Below are 27967 nucleotides of genomic sequence, written 5' to 3' on the forward strand. Positions count from 1 at the left end.
CCAACCACGCAATCGAATCTCCGGCGTTAAACACAGGCTGATCCAAATGTCTCAACATCGACCTCCAAACCAGGCACCCTCTCGTGACCCATCCCTGACTAAGCGGCAGGTTCCTAGAGCTATCTCCAGTTAGATGACCAAATGGGTACGTTAAGAGAAAAAGAGACAGAGATCGGACGACTGATACCGACTCCAACCGCCGACAAAGAGAGGCAGACCATAGCCCCAACCAAAAATGGGTGCAAATATTTACAGTCCCCGGACCAAATTCAGACTTCGAGTTTAAAAACGTTGGATTTTGTGCGTTGGATAAAGAAATATTGTCTTTTACCTTATGAATGTGGTCTATACAGCTGGTGTTGTCGAACTCCATAAATAAGGTCGATGTTGAACCTTGGATTTTACCGTGCCCCGCAAATTGTCGTGGATGCACACGTACTGGTGCTTGGAATCGGGAACTTTCCGTCATAGATTTTTGTATCGATTGAAACTGCTCCTTTGCCAAAAGTAATAAAAAAAAACACCGGCGATTTAACTTTAATGAAGGGGCATCCTCCAAATCTCTTTTTCGGAATTTTCCACCCCAGTATAGTTGGGAAACGAAAATGATGCAATTTCTCCCTCGATTTTATCGACACAATTATTCGGCAGTAATACGAATTCAATCACTCGCTTTACTTCCCACTTTTTCTTGTTATATTATTACGGCCCTAAAATGACAGGTGCGTTTAATTTATTTCACACCGTACCTTACGCTTAACGTACTATTTCAATGCGAGTTCAACCCCGTCTGATCTCCGCTAATAAAGTCCGCGGTCGCTATCCGCCAGTTATCTCTTAGTCAGCATTGCACATTCCTTTACCGATTAGGACGTTAGAAAAAACGTATACACATCTAAATTTAAACTCACAGCAAATAAGACGTCTACAAAATTCAATATACATTATATACAGCTAATTACTAAATTTTATTCCTTCACGCCCAGGCCAAAAAGCATTATGTGTAATTGACAATGGGCGCGATGCGAATAACCCCCACAGCCGTCATTGAGGCTCTTCTGGGTCCGCCTCCACTAGATCTCCACATGAGAGAGCAAGCCATTCTGGCATCCTTGCATCTGAGAACTATAAGGGGATGTTTTGAATTCGGCCACTCTCGACTTCTGGGTAAGGCGATAAAGCTATCCTAGAAGGCGATCGAACTCACCCAACCCTCATCCATATTAGAGAAAAACTATCACATCTTTTTTGATGCGTAAGTGGCACCCCAATCAGACATACTCATCATACACGGATGGAACTAAAACAATGGGGGGCACTGGTATCTACTCCAAAGAACTGAACTTCCATATCACCCAATCGCTAGGCATAACACAAAGAACAAAACTATCAAAATCTTCAATGATAGCAAGGCTGCCGACAGGCACTTGGCCACTGTAAAATTGTCTGTAGACTGGTTTCCGAATGTCACTATGCCCTGGAACAAGTAGCAAACAGCAACACCTTCAAGCTCGAGGGTTAAAGGACGTGCTGGAACAATACGTAATAATAAGAAAGCTAACGAGTAGCCGGACTCGCCTCAAAACAAGTGTTTTATGGCCCAGACACGGCTCTTCCTTTTACGATTGCAACGGTAAACAAATTAATAACTCAAGACACCTAGACCCAGCATAGGGCAAGGTGGAACTCGATGTTAGATGGTTGCCATACAAGAGAAGCATTCAGAGGGCTCAAAGTCTGGCGCGTTATTGCACAGGGCTATCAAGGAAGAACCCAAGATTACTTGTGAGGATGTCGCCACGTACGCAACTTCTTTGTAAATTTCATTTGAATTTATGCGATTAACAGCAACGTCGCACTTATTATTCCTTAAAAGGCAGTTCAAAATGTACGGAGTCTTGCAAGATCTGTAGAGCAATTGTAGTTTAAAGGCCCGGTAAAGGCAGTGTATAACCTTCCTTTTTTACCAAAAATCGACTACACCAAAATTTCGTACTTTTTCGATTAGACGTCTCAATCAAAAGTTATGGGCAAAAAACCAATTTCGACAAAAAATTCAAAGGGCTGTAACTTTTGATCTAGTAGTCCGATCTTGGAACTGTTTGAAATTATGGATTCTACAGGCCACATTCTATAAGAAAATATTTTTTTCCGGTCGATCTGAGACAATTTTTTTTTCTGAGCCAAAAAAAGGCAGTGTATAACCTTCGTTTTTTACCAAAAATCGACTGCACCAAAATTTCTCGGGAAAAAACTTTTTCTTATTAATTTGGGTGCGTAGAATCCAAAACGATTCGTACTTTTTCGATTAGACGTCTCAATCAAAAGTTATGGGCAAAAAACCAATTTAAACAAAAAATTCAAAGGGCTGTAACTTCTGATCTAGTAGTCCGATCTTGGAACTGTGTGCGCCATCTCCATGGCAATCGATACACTTTCTATCAATTATAGTTTTAGAAGTCTAGTTGAGATGTCGCCACGTACGCAAATTCTTTGTAAATTTCATTTGAATTTATGCGATTAACAGCAACGTCGCACTTATTATTCTTTAAAAGGCGGTTCAAAATGTACGGAGTCTTGCAAGATCCTGTAGAGCAATTGTAGTTTAAAGGCCCGGTAGATAATTTAAATACAATAACTACTAGTGCGCCATCTCCATGGCAATCGATACACTTTCTATCAATTATAGTTTTAAAAGTCTAGTTGAGATGTCGCTACGTACGCAACTTCTTTGTAAATTTCATTTGAATTTATGCGATTAACAGCAACGTCACACTTATTCCTTAAAAGGCAGTTCAAAATGTACGGAGTCTTGCAAGATCTTGTAGAGCAATTGTAGTTTAAAGGCCCGGTTTTTGAATAGATCATTTAAATACAATAACTACTAGTGCGCCATCTCCATGGCAATCGATACACTTTCTATCAATTATAGTTTTAGAAGTCTAGTTGAGGTGTCGCCACGTACGCAACTTCTTTGTAAATTTCATTTGAATTTATGCGATTAACAGCAACGTCACACTTATTCCTTAAAAGGCAGTTCAAAATGTACGGAGTCTTGCAAGATCTGTAGAGCAATTGTAGTTTAAAGGCCCGGTAAAGGCAGTGTATAACCTTCCTTTTTTACCAAAAATCGACTACACCAAAATTTCGTACTTTTTCGATTAGACGTCTCAATCAAAAGTTATGGGCAAAAAACCAATTTCGACAAAAAATTCAAAGGGCTGTAACTTTTGATCTAGTAGTCCGATCTTGGAACTGTTTGAAATTATGGATTCTACAGGCCACATTCTTAAGAAAATATTTTTTTCCGGTCGATCTGAGACAATTTTTTTTTCAGCCCAAAAAAAAAGGCAGTTATTACCTTCCTTTTTTACCAAAAATCGACTGCACCAAAATTTCTCGGGAAAAAACTTTTTCTTATTAATTTGGGTGCGTAGAATCCAAAACGATTCGTACTTTTTCGATTAGACGTCTCAATCAAAAGATATGGGCAAAAAACCAATTTAAACAAAAAATTCAAAGGGCTGTAACTTCTGGTCTAGTAGTCCGATCTTGGAACTGTGTGCGCCATCTCCATGGCAATCGATACACTTTCTATCAATTATAGTTTTAGAAGTCTAGTTGAGATGTCGCCATGTACGCAACTTCTTTTAAAATTTCATTTGAATTTATGCGATTAACAGCAACGTCGCACTTATTATTCCTTAAATGGCAGTTCAAAATGTACGGAGTCTTGCAAGATCCTGTAGAGCAATTGTAGTTTAAAAGCCCGGTTTTTGAATAGATAATTTAAATACAATAACTACTAGTGCGCCATCTCCATGGCAATCGATACACTTTCTAACAATTATAGTTTTAGAAGTCTAGTTGAGATGTCGTGAGCACTATAAACTAAACCAGCACATGGACTACATGAGTTTGGTAGAATCATCATCTCGTAGAGGATGTTGCACAGACGACGAACAGAATTTTCTAAGTTGGACCACTGCATCATATGTGATAGATCTTTTAGTTTTTTGCCTATAACCTCCATTGGGGTTTGAAAATTTGTTCTCCGCCACCGAGTTTATTGGGACAATAGACACGGTATATGTACGGCCAATCAGGAAGTGCTGTATGATTTGACTGAATGGAAGTGGCTACATTACTGACGTAGATTGTTTAGTTTTTATGCCTCAAAAAAATTATTATTTGTGTTCGCAAAATTTATTTAAAAAAAAGTGATTTATGAAGTTACATTTTAATTAAGGAGGATTCCAGTCACTTTGCTTTACTTTAATAATATCTATTTCTTTAAAGCAAAGTGTCTGAAACCATGAATACTTTTCAGACATGCTCCAACACATCAGATGCAGTCCCACTCTATCTATCCCAACAGTTATATCTAAAACCGATTGCACGTTTAAACATTTCTGTGCAATTACCTCAAAAAAAGATGGGCAAAAGTATATCGAATTGGGAGGTAATGGAACAACTACGTTACATGATCAAACCTGAAACCTTTACACTCTTGAAAGTGACAAATACAAATTTAGAATTCATTCGATTTGAAGCAGAGGTCGAACATAAGTCTAAACTGCAACCGATAGTAGAGAAAATAAATAAGAGAACAATTAAATTGAAAGAATTTCCGGAATTGTTAAAAATTCGATCTAGTGAGGCGAAAGTTCATTTTCCGTCGAGACATGATTGGGATTCTTTTTTTCGCGAAGCCAAAAACATGAACGAAATGAAACCTGGAGAACGGCCTGATACGCTTCACATTTCAAACCTGCCCATTAAGTGGTTCGTTCCCTACCATTTAAGCGGCGAGGAAGATGCCAAACCATCCGAGAGAATGTTGTATGCGATCTTTGAAAAATTCGGCACAATACGGTGTGTTGATATTCCCATATGTGATCCGTATCGTAACAAAATGAAGGCCGAGGTGTCCGGTTTACAGACCTTCACCTTTGATGAAGCGCACTACTTCGAGGGCTACGTGCAATTTAAAGATTACATCGGTTTTACAAAGGCAATGGACGCGTTACGTGGAATGAAACTTTTGCACAAGGAAGCCGATGATGATGCATTTGCTGTGAATATAGTGGTCGATTACGACCGTACCAAGCACTTAAGCGAGGCGTCGATACGTAGAAGGGAGATTGTGCGAGACCGTCTAGTTAGAAAGGATATTTACAAAGAGGAAAAATTGCGTATCAATTTAGAAGAGGAGGAAAAGACTAGGGAGGCTGAAAGGTTAAACCAATATTAAATTTTCTCAGTTTTGGTTCTCTCAAAGTTTAGGTGGTTGTAGTGTTAGGTGTACTGATTTTCAGGCAGAAGAAATTGGATGAAAAGGCTGCGAAGCAACGGAGGCGTCAGGAACGGGAAGAAAGAAGGAAGGTGCGAATAATGGCAAAGCTAAAGGTAGATGGTGGAGATCAGATCAACGCGAAGATTGCGAAGGAGAAGAAGAAACTATTGAAAGTACAAAGAAAACTTGAAGCAATTCGTCTTGTGGAAGAATTGTTTCGACGCATTAAGGTTTGTATTGTTAATTGATGGGGGATTAAGTACAAAAAAATGGTGGTGAATGTAGTAGCTCATTTTTTGTCTCTTTTAGATTAAGCACGAAAAGACTGCAACTGTGAAAAATTTACTTAAGAACAACAAAGACGAGGTAATTCAATTATTTTGCATGATCTAATCTTCTAACTGTTTATTCTTAGCTTACACGATTGAAAACTGCAACTGAACTGGAGGTTAATCAACGAAAAGAAAAACTCAATTACGCCATACATGGTCGTGTAGTGCTGAAAAGCATCTTGGGGGGTGCAACTGATGACTTCAAAGATGACAGTTCTCACTCAGATTCTTCTATTTCCAAAAGATGGAGTAATCAAGCATGTAATTATTTTAATTTAATCTTCCTGTAGTGTCCTGAATTTTTTGTTCCATAGCAAAAGATGTCGGTCTTCCACATCCCGCTGCAGTGCCTGGAACAAGTGACTGGTATGGTTACACTCCTGTGGGAAACAATCTATATCCATTGCCAATAACTCCAATGTACTCAAATACAGGAATCAATAACTCTTATTATCTTCCATACGTTCCTCGTGGACGTGGGCTTGGAATTTACCCAAGGCGAGGGCGCGCCCGATTTAGGGGAGGTAACCGAGGCAGAAATAGTTACCCGCCGGATCTCCAACAACAGTATTATCGATACTTCGAAAAATTCCTACACGAACATGACGACCGAGTACGCCGTTCTCAAAGTAGATCTCGATCTAGATCACGCTCACGGCGATCAAGGTAAGCTAATATTACAGTGACTTTATAGAGACAGTGGAGACAACAGGATATTTCGTTTTTGATTGGTCGTTGGTTCCGGTCGCCATGTTGGAACTAAATTTCAAACTGGCCAATAGAAAGCCACCAAAATGACGCGGTACACTCCGTGCTATAATTATTAATTATACTGTTTTGACAGTAAGTTGTCGCCACTGCCTTCATAAAGTCACTGTAGAATATGTCACACGTGAACAGCTATAACCAACATTTTAGATCTAGATCCCGAGGTAGAAGACCGCGCAGATCCAGATCACGAAGTCGATCTTCTAGCAGATCGCGGCGGCATAGATCGAGTTCTTCATCCCACTATGAAAGAACACCGCCCGCTAGGAAACGGTCCCGCCAGCGCAGCCGATCGGAACGGTCGAGTACAAAGAGAAAAGAAAGATCCAAATCCTCAAGCTATCGATCGATAGATAGTTCCAAATTTATTTCCCCAAGTAGATTAAGGTTGCCACATTCAAGGTCACGATCTCGATCATAAATAGACGTACCTTTTTTTTTCAAATTATTTTATAATAAAATGTTTTTTCGAAGAAATTTATTGTTAAATTCTGTTATTGAAAGTGGAAATAGATATCTTTAGTTTGAACACAATAAACAAACACATACTTCACTGTGTCATTTTTAATGAAGTAATATTTGAGCAGTTATGCTAAAGAACCTGTGGAATTGTTACTGGCATGAATGGTCTATTTTTCATAATGGGCACACATTTACGGCGTTTCATTTGTTTGTTCTAATTAATGTAATGGTAACGTCTTCTGCTGCTTCTTAAGTAATATACTACTACTGTGGATTTTTGGGCGTATTTCTCGTGAGAAATACCTGCGTGAATTCCGACCTATCATCCGCGTTTTCGCATCAAATGCCATTTTTTATTGGTCTACCGTTGAGTTAATTTGCTTGATCGTCGTTATAAACGGCGTTTCAATATTCTAAAAGATGAAAAATCGAAAAGAAATTTGACTCGGCTGCGGCTCAAAGAACCAATATCTTGAAGCGCTCATGTTCAAAGTGTATAAGGTGTAATGTGCTTACCTCTAGCTGGGCATTCTCAATGTAATAAACAGGCATTGTAAAGAAACATTACGATTATTTTAATTACCGGAATTCAGGGTTTCAATATTCTTTAGTTAAAATATATACCACTTATTGCTTTGGAAATAGAATTTCAGAATTTTATAGTTCAATCCGATCCGTTCGTAATTGGTTCGTGAAATTTAATCGCCCTGTATTATGAAAAATTTTTAAGTTGGTCAACCTGCTAATCGAATTTTACACCAATCCATTCCGTTCGTTCGTTCTGCGCTGCGCCGCAGTCGTATTGATGGCGTTTTTACTGATAAGTGCGGTTGTCATTTATCTGCCATAAATTAACAAAATAGTTAAATTATCAGTAACGTATTAGCAATTAACCTATAGAATAATGGCTGAAGCGGCGGTAGAAGATAGACCTCATCAAAAATTCTATTGCCATATATGCAATGTGCAGTTTGAAAATGCCTCAGCTGTAGGTGTTCTCTCCTCACTAGTACCTCTCCATCAACAAAATGTTTTTTCTAGAACTTTACTTGCCCTCATTGCTTTGGAGGTTTTATAGAAGAATTGGAAGCTCCAGCTGAAAATGTAACGGATGTGGTGGACGTCGATATGGTTAGCGACGACGATGACGAACCTTATAATGTAAGTAACCGAATGTTAAAACAATTACGATGTTTTGTATTTTAGATGTTAAATTATCGAATGGATTTTACCGACTTATTTTTAACGCCCGGCCCACCTGAAATGAGAAGAAGTGGTCGTCAGAGATACCAAGATCCTTCTAGGAGGAGAAGGTACGCAACAAGTGTAGATCCTCGTCACCGAATTGTTAGACCAAGGTTGGAAGTGATTTGCTCAAATATTTTATTTTAATTGCTCCTTTACCAACGTGGTGGTAGTCGCATATTAATGAAACATGATTTTTAGAACTTTAACACGACTGGCATCTAATATGAGACATCAGACTCCGTTTGAGAATCTTATTCAGGAGGTCATATTAAACTTGGGTGTAGATTGGGCCGGTGGCGGCACTATGCAGTTCATTTTAGGAAACCCGGGGGATTACGCTTGGGGACGCGAAGGACTTGATGCCATTGTAACTCAATTACTTAATCAAATGGACGGAACAGGTCTGATTTCAATTGTTACAAATGTTTCCGCTAACAATGATATATTAGGTCCTCCACCATTATCAAAAGATGTGATTGACGCGTTACCGATTGTGGAAGTTTCTGATGAACAAGTCGATACAAAATTACAGTGCTCAGTATGTTGGGAAGATTTTGTTTTGAAGGAATCAGTAAGGCAGTTACCATGTCTACATATATACCACGAACCGTGCATTCGTCCCTGGCTAGAATTGCACGGAACGTGTCCGATTTGTAGACAGAATCTTTCAACTGGTGATAATGCGAGTGACGGAAATCAAGCGTCGGGTAACTCAGGATCGGGCAGTAAGTGTGATGATTTGTTAAATTGTGTTTTCTAATAACGATTGTAGGGACTACGTACGATGCTCTGGAACAGCTACTGTGGAACCCAGGCCATCGATCGAATAGTCCATCTAGTTCCACCGCTACTCGAGGCTCAGACAGTCCCACTTCTAGCAATTCAAGTTCCAGTAATAGAGATCCAAGAATGTAAAATAAATGTATTAGATTTGTTTAGTTCGCTTCACTTTTCACACATAAAAAGAAGCCGAAATTTTCCTTATTTATTTTAACGTATCCATTACGAAAAGTATGCAACGTTATTTGGCATAGTTTTAGTAATTTTGCCTAGACTGAGTTTCGTTGTATATTCAGAAGAATGGGCCACGGTTCTTTTAATCTTAAGTTGTGTAATGCATTGGTTTCTTTGATTTGTATATTATGTGTTGTACCTACATCTCACTTAAACTGTTTACTGAAATTAAGGCATATTTATAATACATACTGATTTGCAAATTGCTATCAATAAAATGTTTATAGTTAAATGTTGTTACCTTTTAGTTTGCAGCTTTTCTAACTGTCCACATTTCCAATAAATTATTCCGTTTAATAGTTTTTGCTAGTTTTTTTTTCTGCCTGCATGTTTAAGAGGCACCAGTATTTGTTGATACTGAGTAGCTATTCCCCAATCGCAACGTTAGAAGTATTAAGCCTCCCAAACAAGACAATTGTAGTTTTTGATGATTACTACATGTGATATGTTTTTCTTTACTAGATGCATCTATGGTTAAAATTCATAAACAAGGAAGTTGGCACTGACTGCGCATGCGCACATTTAATGTTTGCAATATCAGATATGTTTGCCTTTAACAGAAGCATCTGAAAATTTCAAAAAGATATCTCGACAAATAATACAGTTGATATTGTGCATGGGTACATTAACCTCGAGATTAATCTGATGTTTACAATATGCGATACGTTTGTTTTTACTAATAAAATTTCAAAGAAATATCTCCATAAATAAGAAAGTTGGAATTGCGCATGCGCAGTTTAAGCATCAAGATTTTTCTTGGCTCAGGTGCCAGAGTTATACACTACCGAATGCAAAAAGAACGAACTAAATATCCTGAAAACTGTAGTGGTTAAGGCCTTGGACAGACGGACGGGCAGAGAAAGTGGCTGCAATAGCGCACCAAACTTCGTTGGAAAATGCGCTAAAGAGCGTTAAGAGGACTTGTTAGTGGTCAATTATAAATGGCCCCTCCTCAATAATCTCAAACCCATGATACTTAAGAGGAGAAGTAAGTATAGCAAGCGCGGATTAATAAGCTAGCAATGGGAGGTAATTCCCCTTCCCACATAAGATGGAGCATAAGTAGATAGAAACCAATTGAATAACCCAAGGGCCCAATATCTCTCCAAATAGAAAAAAAAGGCATCACAGCTCGAGTTCAGATTTTATCCATTTCTCACTAGGTACATCCCGTTTAAAAACCTGCCAACACGAAACAAATGATCCCACGTCCTTGATATTTTACGTAAGAAACATTTGGAACTATTTTTATTTTTTGGAAAAATGTTTGTTTTAGCTAGTGGGAGCAGTCGTTATAGCGGTTGTAATCTCTAAGGAGTTAATTTCAAAAATTTCACATTTCAAGAGAGTAGATATAGGTACCTTATTACCAGGTTTTAGATCGTAGGCTGGGCAAATTACAATAAAATGTTAATTATTTGAATAATTGTTTTTTTTTATTACATACAATTGGACGTGAATTTTGTAATTTAAATAAAGAACTTGCACCGTGCAAAAAAACGCTCGCGAAGATTTGGAAAGGGCCTAGCGTTTTGGAAGTTAGTTTTAAGTCTTATCACTAAACTATTTCAGCAAATTACTACTAGAGAGAGTGCTCTCCAAAGCGATCGAGAGTTATGCAGCGCGATTAAATGCTAGTCGCCTGAGCAAGTCGCATTTGCGGGAATTTTATCGCATTCTCCCCTCTCTTTGGGCCCTTTTTCTGGGCTAAGGAGATCTGAGTAAAGAAAATGCCGCGAAGGACTTAGAGTGCCCTGGCCCAAAACTTTGAAGGTGCTACAAATGTATTGACGGTGGTTTATAAAGGTCAAAAACGAGATTAAAAGGTTTGAGAAGGCGATGAGATCACGCATTGGATTTTGGAAGGCGATTTTCAGAATTTTCTAAACATTTCCAAACATTTTAAGTGAATTCCATAAGTTTGAGTTTAGCCTGACCTGGAGGTCTTAGAAAACAGGTAAAAAGGAGAGCGTAAAATTTCCTAAACTGTATAAAAAGTGTGCATGGTTCAATTCAACATAAAAGGTGCTCCAAGGAAAATTTTGCCAAAATCAGTTACCTTTAATAAGCAGAAAGATATGGGGCATTAAAGAAATCGAATAAATTCGAGAAGCGATTAAAGACAGCTGAATTCTGTTTGCGTCAGTGATTTTCTCTTTAAAATTGAGCTTCAGACACCTAGGTCCATTTTTTCTATCTCTTAAAATACAGGGTGTTTCCATAAGAATCCACTGTGTCCAATTTGGATCACTCTGTACACTGTAGAATAGAGCAGAACAGTGTGACGATGCATATCTGCGGTGAGACATTAAGAAAAAGAGCCCTAAATTAATTTTCGGCTGGGCAGTGGGGCCATTGTATAGTGTTATGTACCTAACTGATTTTAATACCTATAGTACTCAATTTTTGGTACATACTTAAACAGCGAGTTTTTCTCAAAATAATTATACCTAATAAGGCATTATTATATTATAGTTACAAAAATTAATACAGCATTGATTATTATCACAGTGTAAATACAGATAATATGTTGTTGCGTAATAAACTACTCCATGCGGACATTTTATTTGACTTCGGCACCTGCAATAACGATATGACATCCTGTATTTGCATTTCAAATATTTTTAACTTCGAAAGTTCGTCGTAATTTGGGATTGGACGCAAATCCGATCATATTAGTTGAATTCGAGGGCTATGTTTTGTATCAGAATTAATGTTTGATTAATTGTAAATTTTAATTACGTCTTAAGACTAGATTTAAATACTCGAAATATTTACGTGGTAATTGTAAAATCTTATCTCCGGTCGTAGATAAGACGTTTTGTTATCGCGACGTAAGGTCATTATATAGTTTCAAGAGAAAACACAGGTGCATTTTATCGTTCAACGACGCATTCATTTGTTAAGGAAGTGGAGGCGGAAGTGGCAAAAAAAAGAAAATTATTTTAAATAACAGAGGAAGATGCTAATTGTTGCTCTTTTAGTGGTGGACGTAAATTTTGTTTTGGGATATTGCCGAGGAGGGTTTCGCGTTTACGAAGAAGATCGAGCGTGTGTCCCTGAAGAGAAAACTTTCTTTAATGTCTTCAAGTTACCAGTAAAAGGGAGAATATAAATGTGGAAAATAATATTGAGTTAAACATTGATATTGATACAGTCGCTTGGTAACGAATAGCATAGAATGGTTAAACAACAACATTAATTATTCATTAAAGTCGACTTCAGTTAAAAGACTTTTGCGCTGGCCCTTACCCAAGTAAAATTTAAATGTTTTAAAGTAGGTACATTAAAAACGAAACTATAGTAACACAATCCACACTGCAGAAGCATCAGATGATTGCCAAATACCAGTAAAAATGCTTTAAACATGTGGCGAAAAATCGTACCAGGTTAAGACCCTAGGTGGACAAAACGTAGGTACCGCGTTTCCAATCAGAACGGCGGATTTTTGCCGTATGGTTAACACGTGGTACGTTCTAAATGCCACCCGGTACATATCGTAGTTAAAGAACATAAATAATGTATTAAGTATAGCTACCTACACTTAGCTACGAATGAAATAAAATTCCATTGCGTACTTGAATTTGGTAACAGCCAATTTTAAACAAGTTTATTAGCATAATGCTTGAGAAAATCCAAATATATTATCATATCTAAAGAACAATAATAATTGATAATCTTATGCCTGCTTTTAGCTTCAAGTGGAAGTCCATTACATAGTTCAATTTGGTAACATTAAAAATCAATACGGTATTAAGCTAAGCCAATTTTAAATTCCAATCAAGTTTGCTAGGTTTCCTTGTGATTGTGTTACCTACACTCATGTATCTACATGTGTAGACGATATGAATAATTTATCCAAAAGTAAGTACAAACACAATAAATATTTCTTTTTCTTTTACATGTGGAATAACCTAAATGTTTCATTGATTTACATTTTAAATTGTATGTAAGTGTGAATATCAACACTTAAGCAGTAGATATACATGGTGTTCATTTTTCGAGTGCCACTATGGGGATCTCACTTCTCTTAAGAGATAGAAAGTTGGTTAAATGGGGGCAAAGTTGCCAATTTTCGTGCTGAATAAGAATCTGAAAAGACATTTCAAATATCTTCAATCGTTTTGAAGATACCTATCTCAAAAAAATTTCTGATTTTCGTTTTTATTTTTTTTATGATAAACTAATCGTAGTAGACATTTTCCATCTTTCTCTTTACAAGGATATATCACACATGGTGGTGCAGTATCACATTTTTCCTAAAAATACAATTTTTAATTTTTTGAGAAGAGTGCTTTGGAAAAACAAAACGTTCTTTTGTTGTGAACAAAAGGTTGACTTATTTCATGTAGTGTCATTGCGAAAATGCCTTTTTCAAGTGCAGATCAAAGAGATATGATCCAAATTTACTACACTTCTCATCGAAATGCCCACATGACTGCTGCAACAACTTGCAGCGTTATCCAGAGGGGCAACAACCTAGTTTGAGGTATTTTTCTTTGCTACATAAAAACTTGGGCGAATATGGTTCTTTTAAAAGATGTAGACAGCAATATGGTGATAGGCCCAATTAATATGAGCAGGCAATTTTGCAAGCGGTTGAGATGAAAATCGAATTTCTACTTCTCTGACAACGCTGCAACCAGACAGATGGATCAAACTGTCAAACTTTTGTTGACAACGAAAGAACGTTTTGTTTTTCCAAAGCACTCTTCTCAAAAAATTAAAAATTGTATTTTTAGGAAAAATGTGATACTGAACCACTATGTGTGATATATCGTTGTAAAGAGAAAAAAAGACGTAATCCCAAAATGTCAAAATTCAATATGGCGCCCATAAGAAAAACTAAAGTTGCCACGTGTTTCTCCGTCATCTTGAACGTAATTAAAAACAGGATGCCATATTTGAAATCTCCATTAAAAAGTGTCCGAATAATGTGCTAATTAGAAATGTCTACTACGACTAGTTTATCATAAAAAAATTAAAAACGAAAATCAGAAATTTTCGTTTTTTTTTGTGATATCTTCAAAAGTATTGATGATATTTCAAATTTCTTTTCAGATTCTTATTCAGCACGGAAATTTGCAACTTTACCCCCATTTAACCGACTTTCTATCTCTTAAGATAAGTGAGATCCCCATAGTGGCACTCGAAAAATGGACACCGTGTATAAACAAAACTGTGTATGTGAAGCACACATGTTTTGCTTGTGAAAGATTTCATTTTCTAGGACGTAATGGATTAAAATTCCAATTTTTTTAAAATTCAATTTAAATATGCTCTATCAATATAAGTTTCACATTTCATCAAAATCAGAACAAAACTAAAAAAGTCAAACAGTTTGGACCACTGTGTATATATTCAAGTCATTACTTCATTTGAAAGGATTATGATTTAAACAGCTGCCAACTCTCTTCTATAAATATGAATTTGTCATGGGCAGGTATAAACGCTAATCGTTTGTTTGTTTCAATACCCAATGAACCAATTATGCAATATTCGAACACTGCAATTTCAATTATTTGAAAAACGTGCAGAATCTGAATCTTTTGAAAAATTTAAATTTTTATTGAATTTGATACAGGATGTCCCTCGACGAATGCCGTCTATATCTTGAATAAGAAACGGAATGTTTTGAGAATTGCACAGTATACTAATGTCCAATAATAGAAATTCATCTAAAATATTTTTTTAGTTCATGGAAATTCAGGTTATACCGGAAGTTATCAGCTGGCTTATTTTAAAGCGGATGCCCTATATATGATTTCATTTTTAGATTATAAGTTATATTCTATATGCCTTTTATGTTCTATACCTAAATTTAACATGGTTTGAAATATTTTAATTTTTATGTCCAAAATAACATTTGCCAAAATCATTTAAAATATGCAAATTGGCATCAACTTCTGGTATAACCAAAAGTGCCCCCAACTTGTCAATAGTTTAATCTCCCATTATCGGCATTAAGTAGGTATATAGGTACCTAAAATGTGTCCAGTGTCCAGTGATTGTTTGGTGGTCTCTTATAAAAGACAAAAAAGTGCCATTGCATTATATTTTAAATATTTTTTTAGGTACCATTTTTTGGATTTCCACAAAAATTCAGTTAAAAACCAAAAAAGTCAAAAAATCAAAGTAGGCTTTTTAAATTTTGCATGTATAATCAGTTTTTCATTCTGAACAACTTTTCTTAATAACATTTGTGCGTATATCATCCCCAAAGAGCTCTTTACTGGTATGCAAAAAACGTTTTTGGAAAATTTCAAAGGCACCCTTGATTTTTTGAAACTAAAATTATGTCACAAATTACAGTCTAACCAAACAGGCTGGTCCCAAGACCAAACTATCGGGGAGCATAATGTATATTGTGAAATTTTCAAAATATTCCAAGGTCTCCTTCTCCAGATAGATACCCGATATTCGACTTGGGACACCCTGCGTGCGGGTCAACTTTTAGGGGCACGTAACGCATGCACGCGCTTTCCTTATAGCTTTGGGAACAGACTAAACTCTCTCTATTTTCCAGAATATTTAATACCCATTACAATCGCACTTTCCTCTTTGTCAGTGTACTACTTATGGAAGTCCACTGATGTATCATGCATTTCCTACCCGAATGCTTCGTACACTTACATTATTGGTAAGAACATTTTTCACTTGTGCATTTTTACTGGGACGTTCTAATACAGTAGGTGGGGGAACTGCAGGATGCGTTTTGGCATCACGTCTATCAGAAAACCCGCACAACAGAGTCCTCCTCATAGAAGCAGGCGGGCACATTAACAACTTTTACAGCAGCATCCCCAGTTTGTTCGTTTTTTTGCAAAAATCCAAAGACGACTGGTCGTACGATTCGACCTCGCAAAAATGGTCGTCGTTTGGATTCAAACAGAAGGTAAGAAAGCTCGAATTGAATTTATTCAAAGCGATGTAGTTTAGAAGCAAGCGTTGGCAAGAGGTAAAGGACTGGGAGGCTCTGGAGAGATAAATTGCGTAATTTACAACGGAATTCATAGAGATACTTTGAATAATAATTTCAGCAATTTTATCCGAGGTTGCGGCCCGGAAACTTGTCATTATTTAGACAAATTGATTCCACCTCAACACTGTACAACCACGCGCAAGCCTCACTTTCCTTTGTATCTAAAACGTAGCAGTCCCAAACTTGGGGAGGTAGCAAAGCAAGCAGTTGAAGAGCTGGGTGACCCATCCATTAGATACCACGAAGCTTTAAGTACTATTTTTAAAGGGGAGCGTTGGTCGACGTATCGCAGCCATTTGATACCGGCTATCGGTCGTCCTAATCTTCACATACTGTGCAACGTTGAAGTGGTTAAGGTATAGCTCTCCGATTTGTAGTTCGCAACTCGAAGAGAGAGTTTACAGATTATCTTTGAAAACCGAAAGGCAATTGGCTTGCAATATTTAGACGGAACCATCTACAGTGAAAAGGAGATCATTATCTCAGCGGGCAGCATAAACACCCCCAAGTTGTTGTTGGCTTCCGGTGTTGGGAATAAAACAGAACTCGACAAGCTGGGCATATCAACGATAGCAAATTTACCAGGAGTTGGTTTAAACTTGCATGATCACTTTTCGATGCCGATATATGTTCACATTCAAGCACCGCTTTCAGTGACGATGCTTAAAATGTTAAATTTGAAAGAGATTTTTAATTATCTGGTGTACAGAGAAGGTCTATACGCATCATCTCCGGTGATGGCTATCGTTAAATCACGCAGAAGTTATAATATAATGTTTGCGGGTAGTACACCGGAAGAACCCTTTTTGTCGGTTTCGAATTATTTACCCCAGGTAGTGTGTACTGTACATAACAAAAAAATTCCTTTCTAGACTTTTAGAACACTTCTGCCATTTTCGAATAGTTTCTCAAAGGAAGGTATGATCCTTTTGGCAGGTTGTCGGAAACCGAAAAGTCGCGGCTTTGTTAAACTGGACGTTAATAAAGAGGTGGTCGTAGATCCGCAATACTTACAACACGAGGACGATGTTCGTTGTATACAAGAGGGTGGGTATCAAACGCAAATGTATTTGCATAAATTGCACATTTCAGCTGTGGTACTGGCTTCCAAAATTGTGAACTCGACCGCATTCCAGAACATCGGGGCTTCGATACATTTGCCAGAAATTGAAAATTGTAACTACACCAGAAGCTTCGAGAATGAAAAGTATTTGGAATGCATTATTCGTACAAGTGCAATAACAAGCTATCACCAAGCGGGTACATGCGCGATGGGAAAACACGCACTCGCCGTTGTTGATGATTATTTTAGGTAGAATATTTACAGGTCTGCATGCATTAATAACATCAATTTTGTTTAGGGTGCACAACCTTAAAGGTTTGAGGGTAGTTGATGGAAGTGTTATACCAAAACCGTTAAATAATTTCCCTAATACCGCCGTAGCTGTAATTGCGGAGTATGCAGCTACACTACTTACATAATTAGTTAGTAGATCATTTTACAAATATACCTACGTTAATAAATACAATTAGTCTACTTGATGATTGTCTCGTTTTCCTATGGTTGTTCAGTTACACCTTCTTCAATCTCTTCATGAGCTAGAAAAACAGAAACAATTGGTAATTACAAGTGAAGTTCGGTGATTTGTTTTCTGTGATCATTGCCAAACAATACTGTTTCACTGTATCTCAGTTCAAATTACATTTTTAGCGCATTTCCACAAAAATAAAAAAAAATGCGCTATTGTGGCCACTTTGTCCGTCCGTCCGTACGTCCGTCCGTCCGCTCGTTTTGCGACGCTACTAGTTCTTTATCTTAAGAGCTATTGTTCTACTTTTTTCGCTATTTGGTTCGTTATGGTGTCGAGTCTTGTACCAAGAAAGGAATTTTTTCTGTACCGCTTACAAAAAAAGTTATTGTAAAAAAAAACAAAAAACCGTTTTTTACATGTTCCATAATTTTACACTTTTGCCGTTTATTAACGATCCTAGAGATCGTTTATAATTTTGCATCGCTATCTGTCGTCTGCCTGTTGGTCTGTCCGTCTGTTCCTTTGTCTGTCTGTCCATCTATCTGTCCGTGTGAACGATATCTTTGTTTAGAGATGTTCGATCACTTTTACATCTCCGTTAGTTATGAACTGAATAGCATTAAATTCAATATGGGCATAGCTTTAGCCATATAATACGCAATGCCAAAAGTTGAATCGAATCGATTCAAAATTCACAGTGCCCTTTTCGCATCTCGACCATTTATAAACCGAATTGCAAAATGTTTTATTTATAAAAGCATTTGAATGAAATTTGATACATAGGCACTTGGAATAAAGGAAAATCAACTGCCAATTTCAAAATTTGGTTTTGCGCATGCGCAGTGCCAACTTTTTTATTTGTGGAAGAATTTAAACGAAATTTGATACATAGGCACTTGGAATAAAGGAAAATCTAGCGCCAGTTTCAAAATTTTATTTTGCGCATGCGCAGTGCCAACTTTTTTATCTATGGAAGCATTTAAGTGAAATTTGATATTTAGGCGCTTGGAACAAAGGAAAATCTAACATTAGTTTCAAAATTTAGGTTTGCGCATGCGCAGTTCCAACTTTCTTATTTAGAAAAGCATTGAAATGAAATTCTTCTCATAAACTGACATTGAAGTAGCACGACAAAAATGGATTGCCCATGTGCAACGCTATCTTTCATATTTGTGGCCGGATTTTTACGATTTTATAGAAGTTGCATCTTACAAATGGGAAATGAATGCAAGTGGAAATGCGCTTTATGTAAATCGTTTACGATTACTTTTTAACTTGTTTATAATTTCTGCTACCAAGTCAAGATGTTTTTTGTTGTGTATTGTGAAGTTTTCAATTATGGGGAGGAGGAGGGGGGGAATATGAACTATGCGGTGAATATTTAGTTTGGTATATAGGAGACCAAAAAATAAGTTGACTCCAAATAAATCCAGGGCCCAAAATGTTTTGGTTGGAATTTATGCAAAATGATCACCTGCAATAAAGACTTCCTAGCTCAAACCAAAAATAGCGCTTTTAGAAGAGTGTCTTCAAAAAATAGTAAGCGTAGGGAAAAGGTATTGGTTTCTATTTGAAGAAATTAGTTGCTCTACATACTTGACTCTTAAGGGATAGTTATATGAAAATGCGCTTAGCATCTTTAAATGGGCCATCCATCTGAAGAAGATTTTATATATTAGCCAGGAGAGAATGCCGGTCACAGAAAACTTGATGCAGGTCTACACTGCGCGTTTAATGATAAGCGCGGATACTGCAGGTGAGAGAGAAGCGAATACTAAGAGGGCAAGCTGTCTCTTACAGTTACGCATCTGATTGGTTCTTTAAATTTAATTTGAATGCGATGGTAATCGCTTCTGTTGAAAGAACATATAAAACATATAAAATCGGATAACAGATGACTTTATAAACGATCTAGAAAATTGTTAATAATTAACCAAACTAATGGCCAATTGCACCGTCAAATTAAGTATCGCTTAAAGTTAAGCATAACTTAAATGTCATAGCAACAATTGTCTTAATCGTTGCCATAGAGTTTAAGTACGACTTAACTTTAAGCAAGGCTTAATTTTGATGGTGCAACTGGGCATAAGTGGTGATGTTTGTGTAAACTAAATTTTGATGTATCACTTATTATATAGGAAATTTCACGCTCTTTTGAAAAACTCCAAAATATATAGGGTGGCCCGTATGAAAAAAATCTGGTTTAGGGTCGTATAGCAAAAACCAAACACGCTGTATAAAAACTATGTATTGAGATGGAATCTACATAAAAAAGTTCCCTAAGAAAGATTTTGCCAAAATCACTTATCTTTAATAATAAGAAAGTTATGACGCATTAAAGAAACCGACTAAATTCAAGAAACGCCCCCTACGGGCCAAACGATTGGAGATTGAATTCTGTTTGTGCCAGTGATTTTCATTTTAAAACTGAACTCGTGACACCTAGGACCATTTTCTTACTTTCTTAAAATAAAGGATGTGCCCATAAGTAAGTGTCCAATTTGCACCACTCTGTACATTCAAAAATAATGTCTATGCATGCGCAACCATTTGCACCAAAGGTTTTTTTAAAATATTTCTTACAAGGTATGAGCTAGGAAAGACCGACGCACTGTTGCAGGACCCTGTGTATAAAAAAGAAATCAAACAAAACAAAACTGCAGTATCTTTAAACCACCTTGATCTTTGGGAACAAAAGTTGGGTTTTGACTAAAAACACAGAAAGAAGACTGCAGGCGGTTGAAATGAAATGATTGAGAGGGGTAGCACAAAAATACCCCAAAGGAAAACCAAGAAACAGCTGGGAAGGTGCGGGGGAGGACGTTTTAAGAGTGCGCGGGTCAAATTGAAAAAAAAAAGGGAAAAAATTGTATAAGAACAGTATAATGAAATGTATTATACCTTAACGCTGTATGGTACCTATCTAAAGTAGATTAAGCAGTGGCGTATCTAAGGTGGGGCAGACAGGGCTGGGACACGTGCCCTGGGCGCCAACGCAGAGGGGCGCCAAACTCGAGAGGGCGGAAAAGACGAGAGAGCCTGCGGTTGAGTGTTGGCACTCTTGCAAAAAGATTCCGAAAAATTCAAAACAACTCAAAATTACGGCTGATAGTTCGAAATAATCTTATTCTCTGATAACCAACCTGATGCAAAATTTATGCAAATTTTATAACAAATTTTGCTAAAATTTGCCTAAAACTGCGTAAATCTAAGACTGTTTCAAACATAAATAGAATACATTTTAATTACTCATAGTGTTTAATACATCAATCCGAAGTCTTTCGCATTTTTCCAGTGCCATAAATTTATAGTTATAACTTACACAGGTTCTTATAATAAAAATATTGAAAAAATAAACGTTTATTTTGATAGTTGATTTGTTTTGTTCTTTGGTTTCTTTAAATGAATTTCTACTTTAAAATCATGTATTTTACAGTAGAACCTAAGTATATTTCGCTTGTTAAAAATGATAAAATCTGGATGATAGATGGTGAATGAGGGAGGGGGGGGGGGCACAATTTCGACACTTGCCCTAGGCGCCATTTAGCTCCGGTACGCCACTGAGATTAAGTTAACTTTCCCAGACAAAGAAGGGGTGATCAAAACTTCACGGGTCAAAACCAAGATCAAAACTCCACAGTCCAGCATTGATTATTTAGCATATTCTTGCGGTTATTATTACCTTATCGATTGTCTTTTTACGACTTAGATATGTTATCGAAAGTATCCCAAACAACTTCCTGATTTGATAGAATGCAATATGTTAGTGTAGAAACATAGCACATTCTTTAAGCAGTGATATATCAAAATTGTTCCGTTTTTTTCCCTTGCATTTAAAAATTAAAGCTGCTCCTGAACTATGTACTATCATCAAAAGTTAGAAATGGATACATTGACTCCATGTGAACATTATTCCGTTAAATTAAGAACTAGTGAATGGAAGATGACCTAATAAGATCTATTTTTAATTTATTATTGTTTATTAAATAAATATATTACGAGCGAGCGCAGCAGGTTTATGCAACAAATGGGTCTCATTTGTTTATTGATGGCCAACACTAGATAATACTCAGTGATGTTCCAATTAAATTGTTAACCAAACATTACGGCACACTAACCTAAGGCTGACCTTTTGAATTTTTATTATCTCAAAATGTTCCAAAACAATGATTTTTATGATGGGTTATTACTAGAGACCGGATTTCATGCTTTTATGCATTACGTAAATATTGGATACAGCTCAAAATAAAGCAATAATTTATACGAACTAACAAAAATGAATCACATTGGCGCAAAGAAAATTTTTGGGGTTTTTGTGTATATTTAAGATAGATTAGCATTTTATTAATTATTTGAACCATTTTTATCACAAAACAAGTTTCCAGTGGCAACAATTATATTTTTTTAATAAATTATAAAGATAAACAAATAATAAATCAAATAAAATAAAAATTATAAGATAGAAACCTCGATAGAAACAGAACAAAAAAAACAATAAAATAGAAAAAAATAAAAGAAAAACAAAAAGAATAAAAAAATATGAATATTCAATAAAAGCTGGAATATATAATACAAAAAATGATTTGAAAAATGTTGAATGTAAGACTTTTTAAGTAACCCACATTTCTTATTATGTTACTTTGAAGAGATGTTTTAACCTACCAAAAATGGGGGAAAAATATTAAATTCTCCGAAATCCAGCAACCTAGCGCCCGGTTAATATTCAGGATAATATATCAGTGTACCTACACTGTACATGTGTATATCATGATTAATTAATATTGAGACCGTAAAGTAACAAAGAACGTGACACATCTCACATCTGCACACAGGTTACCGACAAAAAAGAAAGTCGTTGGTAACTTAATGAGGATTGTCAATGGTTACCATAAACCTTCAAGATGTCATTCTCATTCTAACGTTTCGATTGAACAAGGAGTTGTGTGTGTACTGACTTGAGACAATAAATGAATTATTAATAATAAATATTAATAGTAAACACAAACTAAAGTAAAAGGAAGCGTGTGAAGAGCGCTTTTTGGTTTGAGCTAAGAAGCTGTTCAGTTAAGAATTTGGCACCTGGTTTTGTTTAAAATTACATTGATTTATTATGGCATACTAATTTCGAAAATACCTAATTTCGCGAAATTTTAATTTTTAAATTAAAGGCAGTGTAAGCAAATGTTGTTTACCCACCAATAAGTGTCGTTTCATAGTGTTGATTTAATGACGCCGCTTGACTACGGCAAATTCGGATGCAAGCCTTGAACAATTTTAAATTGTGAGTTGGAATGGAAAAATGTATTTTTTTACTAAACATTTGTCAAAAAAGGATCTGATTCTCACACTATGCTTTTGTGTTCTATAGTGAGTGTTGTTTGGCAAAATTAGGCACAGATGAGCAACTTAACAGTACTTAGTGTAAGTTCCTTTTATCTATTCAGTAATTGTTAAAATTTAGGCAAGTAGACAAATACGTGGGCTTTTGTGACTACTTACTCAACCACACAGTAACAACAGACATGATTGCAAATCCAAGTATAACAGAAATAAGCTGACATATTCCAGCAATTCTGTAACGGTGCTGTTTGTGCCACCTTGCTCGCTCCCTAGGTATAACTTCACTCACAGTTACGTACAACAGCGTACCCGCAGCTAATCCCTGAAACAAAAACACATGTATTTTAACCAGATCTTTTGCCCCATCCTTCAAACTCACTTGTAAAATTGGGAATAAACCGCCATATACATTTGCAGGTATTTGATTTATTCCCATTCCAACGAAGATTCCAATTACGGAACCTCCGGAAAATATTGAAATGGACACAAAATGATGGAGAAACGACTGAGCACTCGAGGCGATTTCTACTCCTAAACAAAAACTGACTACTAACTTATGGGACGATACTGCACCTAAAAGTAATAATACCTACAAATGTTAAAATAAAACTTAATGTTGGATACATGTAGATTATACTTGTCCACTAGACGACTGTAGCCCAATAGCTAAACCCTCAAGAATCGAGTGAACACATAAAGCGACTAAAAGCCCCAAGTTTCCTATTGGCGATGCGTTACACGGCCCTTGATGACCAACGTGGCACAGTTGTGAAGGGGGGTGGTCGTCACAATTATTTTCTTCAAACAATTTTACGCTTTCTTCGACACTATGGTGACTACACTCACTATGAGATTGCTTGCGGTGTACGGAACCGTAATTTTTACCACTACTACTAATTCCATGCGTGTGAGCGTCGCCGTAAAAAAAATGAACAATTTCGTCAAGCACGTAAACTATGAAGAAGCCTATGCAAAGTATAATCTCCGCATATTTCGGCATGTCATGTCTGATTTCTGGAAGCATGTGAATTAATGATGTCGACATTAGCACACCTCCTCCGAAACACAACAAAGACGATAAACATAGTGTCCAATTTCGTTGTCTTTGTAGCACAAAACAAACCGGTAGTAAACCAAGAAATAAACTCGATAAACCTATAGTTACTGCAGCTAAGACCTTAGCACCTACAACGTCCATAGCTACTTAATAATATTTGGTTCCATTTCAAGATACTGATAAAGCTTATCAATGTAAGGCAAGTTCATAAAACAGATAATTCAAATGTTCTATGTATTTATTGATAAGATAAAGCTAACTTGTTTCACATCTCTCTCTATCTTGTTTCTCATTGTAATGCTCTTTTATAAACTCCTGATAAAACTGCTTTTGAGGGGAAGCCGCCGGTAAATAGTGTTTACCGGGGTGCACGACGGTGGTGGCACATGTAAAAACGTTCCCCAAAGCTTCGCTCATTTCTAGAACAACAAAATCATTAATCCATGCACACTTGATCCTGGTAAATAATGACAACTTTTTAAAAACGTCAAGAATAATTTTTAAAAAAATTTTTAACAACCGACATATTTCTTCTGTATCATTTTTGAAGCAAAACTAAACAGCAGGAAACTTTGGTGAGTACAAGGCGTCGAAATGGCGTGTGAAATTGCAAAAATTTGACAATTCGGTTTTTTAACATAAAAACAATCAAACCATCACCGATTGTAGTTTGTCATTTTGATAAAAAATCCCAAATTGCAAAAACACGTCCATTTCGATATCTAGGGGGAAGTTTAATGGAAGGTTTTAGCATTCGCCTGCGCCCCCATTTTACAACAATAATATTGCCGCCCATTAAGTGACACAGGCCATAAAATTCTCTTTACAAAAATACCCATAAAAATGACCCCAAAGAAACGCCATGTAACGGAAATATGTACAAAGGAAATGATGTTCAAAATATGCGATAATTACTACCCTTACTAGAAGAAAGTGGCCATAATAGCGCCTTGCAACGTGAGATGGAAAATGCGTTAAAAATCAAGCAGATTAAAGTTAAAAAGACCGTGGTTGCCACTCTCTGGGAACCCCTCTGCCAATCCAATTACCAAGATACCCGACTTTCTAAAGAGGGCCGTTATCTTGAATCTCTAATTCACCGCCTTCCAAAACATAGGCTCTCCCAAACCAAGTTCCTGGCTACGCCACTAGCAGAAAGTGCCAATTTTTTTCGTCTATCAGCATCTCCTCCAGAACCGACCAAATTGGTAATTTTTTTGAATTTGTAAGGAACATTTTTGTTTTTCAGGAATATTACATATACAGGGTGGTGACTTGCGTAACGCATCATAGGGATTTCAATGTAAAATTCATAACATCGGATTATTGGCTCCCCAAATTATTTTAGAACAAAAATGTATTAAGGTTTTTTGTAGAAAAAAATTTTTTACGCCAATCAGCCATATTAGTTTTCAATTTTTTGCATAACAAAGACGGAAAATTGGAAAAATAAAACCCCCATCTTTTTCAATAATCAGCGATGCCATGGAATTTTCTAAAACAAACAAACCGCGACCAGAGAGTTTAATCACGTCATGGAACCTGCAAGGAATTAACCTTTTGCAATGTTACAATTGTCTGGCCAGCCAATAGTTTTATTAAAGCATTAATTAAAATAAAAAAATATAATAATGGAATTTAAAATTACAGCAAATGTTCAAAACTCATTCCATTATTAACTAAGCACAATCGACACCGTTCAGCTACTACAGTAGTTACCTTACGCAATGTATTCCCATTAAACAAATGTTACATTGTACAATGACAATTAGACCTCTATGCTAGCTTTGTTTCCATGACCAACTATGACGAAAAAATGAAAATTGTAATTTTATCCATGTTTATTATTTGAATGATTTATTGTATTGTTAATACATTGTTGGAAAGAGAAAAAAAACTGTATCAAACTGAGTAAAAATCCAATATGGCCTCCATTTAAAATAAGGAAGTTGATGTCAATATCTCCAAAACCGTCATTTTAAAAATGTTTTTTCTCCAAGTCCATTAAATTAATCCCATCGAATCTTGAAACTTTTATTTGAAACCGAGTTTGAAACTTTTTCCGACAGCTCTCTTTGTTGCTAAAAACTTCGAATTTTTTAAAAATGTCGATTTTCACTTTTTTCCAATTATCTACGAAACATTTACTTTTTTTAAAATATCGCATCGGACTATCCATCAATATCAAAAACTACACAACTTTGCCAATTTAACCGACTCTATAAGTATAATAACAAAGATAGCCATGTTATCCTATTCAAGTTAAGACCCCCTGTATAATAGCGGAAAAGGAGGCAAATTGAAAAATTAACCAGCACTTGCGGAAACGGAAGCAGAGGTCTCTTCTTATTACTATTATTATTACTTTCATGATATGCTAACAAATGTCTCAATTGAGATTTGCTTTTTGTCTATTTTAAAATGCAGTAAATAATAGTGAAATGTAATTCTGCCAGTGTTGTCAAGGATAGCCCCCTCATTGTTACGATTGGAGGGACTTGAACAACCCCACATGGCCTGAGGATCTTTCATTACGAAACAAAATACAATCTACCAAGATATATCCCATAAACGATTTTTTATTATAATTTTAAGGCTATGGCTGTTATCCTGAAATGTGAACCTAGTATTAATAGACATGGTCACTTGCCACTTGCAACCGACAAAAGTGCATTTACCCTACACATCAGTAATAACTCGGGAAGGAAAAAATCACCAAATAAGACAAGGGGGGAGAGGGGATGTAGTGAGATAATCCAATGCATTAATTTTTTCACTAAAAAGCGTGATTTCTAAACCTTAAAGAATGAAATCAGATTGTAGGTACTTACCTGTATTTAAAAGATCTCTACTCTGAAAATGTTTAAGATGCTTTGTACTACACAAATACAGGTGATTTTCTGATGATCACCAGGGTTAGGGGGGGGGATGTTTTGATGCAAATATGATAGAACAAGTACATAGTAGAAATATCTCAATTGTTTAAAATTTCAAATTTGTAATCACAAAATGGGCAAGTTGTAACCATGAGCAAGTGGTGTATTTCGTCTTAACACTCAAAATATTACTTTCTAAAGAGCAGAAGCCGATCTAATATTTTTAAGTTAGTGTCATTATCTGCCAGTCTACAACTTATCTACCTTTAGGAATAATGTCATCAGATTCCCCATAAATATTTAATACTGGAAGATCTATCAACTCATCGTAATATTTAAGATGTGGTAAGCTTCCCGATTTAAACCCAGAAGCCATAATGGCAAAATTAAAATTAATGTTAACCACTAAAAAAAAAGGGGATTAATTGAAAACCATGTCGAATTCAAACACTAACATCCTCTCTGTTGTAAATCGCAGAGAAGTCCGACAAAACAAGCACCCTGTGAAAATCCGAGTAAACCGTCAAAAGGGCCATACTTCTCAAACGTTTCCTCGATCAATTTAATACTCATATCAAACCCGATAGCAGGACCGCCCTTTCTAATCCCGCGGAATGTGTAGTCGTCTCGATTGAACCACCAGCCGTATTGATCTACAACATACAGAAGTGAATAACGGTATAATGATGAGGATAACTGTACCGCTCTGTTCTTCGTCCTTCTCGGTAACTTCACCAGCCTTACTCATATCTTCTACTAGAACTACCTTGTGTGGTGCAGTTATGTAGTAAAATTGGGCCCACCGTTGGACCATCTTTCGAAATGATCCGGTCTTTTGTTTGAAAACTTCTGCATTCTGACGATAACCGTGGATTGCTAAAATTTTTAGTTTCTCGGGTTCCATTATCAAAAACGATCCTTTTATATATTAAATTTCATTTAAAAATTGGACAATCTTTTTACGTTACAACATAACCACACACATCAACCTGAGAGGCAGTGGATATGGCTCACGTCGAGTCAATTCAAATCGCCACCTACATACAGGGTGAATATGAAA

General features: G+C 36.4%; 5 protein-coding genes across 11 annotated transcripts; 3 read left to right on the forward strand and 2 right to left on the reverse strand.

Moving 5' to 3' along the window:
- The first annotated feature begins 4135 nt into the window (after nt 1-4135).
- Nucleotides 4136-6949, forward strand: LOC116167074 (A-kinase anchor protein 17A). Of its 3 annotated transcripts, XM_031482314.1 has the most exons (7): nt 4136-4220; nt 4331-5238; nt 5319-5526; nt 5606-5662; nt 5712-5889; nt 5943-6294; nt 6547-6949. In XM_031482314.1, the coding sequence occupies exons 2-7, from the start codon at nt 4436-4438 to the stop codon at nt 6815-6817; spliced, it is 1869 nt and encodes a 622-aa protein (XP_031338174.1). In that variant the 5' UTR covers nt 4136-4220; nt 4331-4435; the 3' UTR covers nt 6818-6949. The 3 variants fall into 3 exon arrangements, with proteins under 3 accessions (XP_031338174.1, XP_031338172.1, XP_031338173.1); XM_031482312.1 differs by having other exon boundaries at nt 4166-5238; XM_031482313.1 differs by having other exon boundaries at nt 4166-5238; nt 6553-6949.
- Nucleotides 6950-7637: 688 nt separating this feature from the next.
- On the forward strand, nt 7638-9352 carry LOC116166853 (E3 ubiquitin-protein ligase Iruka). Of its 2 annotated transcripts, none has more exons than XM_031482027.1 (6): nt 7638-7846; nt 7900-8019; nt 8065-8216; nt 8305-8507; nt 8556-8831; nt 8879-9352. In XM_031482027.1, the coding sequence occupies exons 1-6, from the start codon at nt 7763-7765 to the stop codon at nt 9019-9021; spliced, it is 978 nt and encodes a 325-aa protein (XP_031337887.1). In that variant the 5' UTR covers nt 7638-7762; the 3' UTR covers nt 9022-9352. The 2 variants fall into 2 exon arrangements, with proteins under 2 accessions (XP_031337887.1, XP_031337888.1); XM_031482028.1 differs by having other exon boundaries at nt 8065-8171.
- Nucleotides 9353-12802: 3450 nt separating this feature from the next.
- On the forward strand, nt 12803-17631 carry LOC116166854 (neither inactivation nor afterpotential protein G). Of its 4 annotated transcripts, XM_031482032.1 has the most exons (8): nt 12803-12984; nt 15647-15760; nt 15810-16015; nt 16060-16458; nt 16507-16935; nt 16975-17149; nt 17195-17414; nt 17464-17631. In XM_031482032.1, the coding sequence occupies exons 1-8, from the start codon at nt 12966-12968 to the stop codon at nt 17582-17584; spliced, it is 1683 nt and encodes a 560-aa protein (XP_031337892.1). In that variant the 5' UTR covers nt 12803-12965; the 3' UTR covers nt 17585-17631. The 4 variants fall into 4 exon arrangements, with proteins under 4 accessions (XP_031337892.1, XP_031337889.1, XP_031337890.1 ...); XM_031482029.1 differs by having other exon boundaries at nt 16975-17414; XM_031482030.1 differs by having other exon boundaries at nt 15813-16015; nt 16975-17414.
- Nucleotides 17524-24200, reverse strand: LOC116166856 (zinc transporter ZIP3). The gene is made up of 4 exons (XM_031482035.1): nt 23612-24200; nt 23354-23563; nt 23134-23296; nt 17524-17701 (listed from the first exon to the last, which is right to left on the reverse strand). The coding sequence occupies exons 1-4, from the start codon at nt 24170-24172 to the stop codon at nt 17661-17663; spliced, it is 975 nt and encodes a 324-aa protein (XP_031337895.1). The 5' UTR covers nt 24173-24200; the 3' UTR covers nt 17524-17660.
- Nucleotides 24201-24251: 51 nt separating this feature from the next.
- Nucleotides 24252-27914, reverse strand: LOC116166857 (esterase AGAP003155). Its single transcript, XM_031482036.1, has 4 exons — nt 27610-27914; nt 27363-27560; nt 27172-27312; nt 24252-24450 (listed from the first exon to the last, which is right to left on the reverse strand). The coding sequence occupies exons 1-4, from the start codon at nt 27809-27811 to the stop codon at nt 24287-24289; spliced, it is 705 nt and encodes a 234-aa protein (XP_031337896.1). The 5' UTR covers nt 27812-27914; the 3' UTR covers nt 24252-24286.
- Between the last annotated feature and the right edge of the window lie 53 nt (nt 27915-27967).

Source organism: Photinus pyralis, unplaced genomic scaffold (assembly GCF_008802855.1).
Source record: "Photinus pyralis isolate 1611_PpyrPB1 unplaced genomic scaffold, Ppyr1.3 Ppyr1.4_LG3b, whole genome shotgun sequence".
Taxonomy (NCBI): Eukaryota; Metazoa; Arthropoda; class Insecta; order Coleoptera; family Lampyridae; genus Photinus; species Photinus pyralis.

What these genes read in the sequence shown, in the direction of transcription:
- LOC116166857 (XM_031482036.1), bottom strand. Translation starts at nt 27,811, where the DNA reads ATGGAACCCGAGAAACTAAAAATTTTAGCAATCCACGGTTATCGTCAG. An exon ending in GAAGGACGAAGAACAGAGCG is followed by an intron (nt 27,561 to 27,609) that starts GTACAGTTATCC and finishes TGTATGTTGTAG; the next exon opens with ATCAATACGGCTGGTGGTTC. An exon ending in CGATTTACAACAGAGAGGAT is followed by an intron (nt 27,313 to 27,362) that starts GTTAGTGTTTGA and finishes CTTTTTTTTTAG; the next exon opens with TGGTTAACATTAATTTTAAT.
- LOC116166853 (XM_031482027.1), top strand. Translation starts at nt 7,763, where the DNA reads ATGGCTGAAGCGGCGGTAGAAGATAGACCTCATCAAAAATTCTATTGC. An exon ending in AGTTTGAAAATGCCTCAGCT is followed by an intron (nt 7,847 to 7,899) that starts GTAGGTGTTCTC and finishes TGTTTTTTCTAG; the next exon opens with AACTTTACTTGCCCTCATTG. An exon ending in TAATCAAATGGACGGAACAG is followed by an intron (nt 8,508 to 8,555) that starts GTCTGATTTCAA and finishes ATGATATATTAG; the next exon opens with GTCCTCCACCATTATCAAAA.
- LOC116166854 (XM_031482029.1), top strand. An exon ending in GCAACGTTGAAGTGGTTAAG is followed by an intron (nt 16,459 to 16,506) that starts GTATAGCTCTCC and finishes GAGAGTTTACAG; the next exon opens with ATTATCTTTGAAAACCGAAA. An exon ending in TTTCGAATTATTTACCCCAG is followed by an intron (nt 16,936 to 16,974) that starts GTAGTGTGTACT and finishes ATTCCTTTCTAG; the next exon opens with ACTTTTAGAACACTTCTGCC.
- LOC116167074 (XM_031482312.1), top strand. Translation starts at nt 4,316, where the DNA reads ATGAATACTTTTCAGACATGCTCCAACACATCAGATGCAGTCCCACTC. An exon ending in AAGACTAGGGAGGCTGAAAG is followed by an intron (nt 5,239 to 5,318) that starts GTTAAACCAATA and finishes ACTGATTTTCAG; the next exon opens with GCAGAAGAAATTGGATGAAA. An exon ending in TTAAGAACAACAAAGACGAG is followed by an intron (nt 5,663 to 5,711) that starts GTAATTCAATTA and finishes GTTTATTCTTAG; the next exon opens with CTTACACGATTGAAAACTGC.
- LOC116166856 (XM_031482035.1), bottom strand. Translation starts at nt 24,172, where the DNA reads ATGGACGTTGTAGGTGCTAAGGTCTTAGCTGCAGTAACTATAGGTTTA. An exon ending in TACAGTCGTCTAGTGGACAA is followed by an intron (nt 23,564 to 23,611) that starts GTATAATCTACA and finishes TAACATTTGTAG; the next exon opens with GTATTATTACTTTTAGGTGC. An exon ending in GTTTATTCCCAATTTTACAA is followed by an intron (nt 23,297 to 23,353) that starts GTGAGTTTGAAG and finishes TTTTTGTTTCAG; the next exon opens with GGATTAGCTGCGGGTACGCT.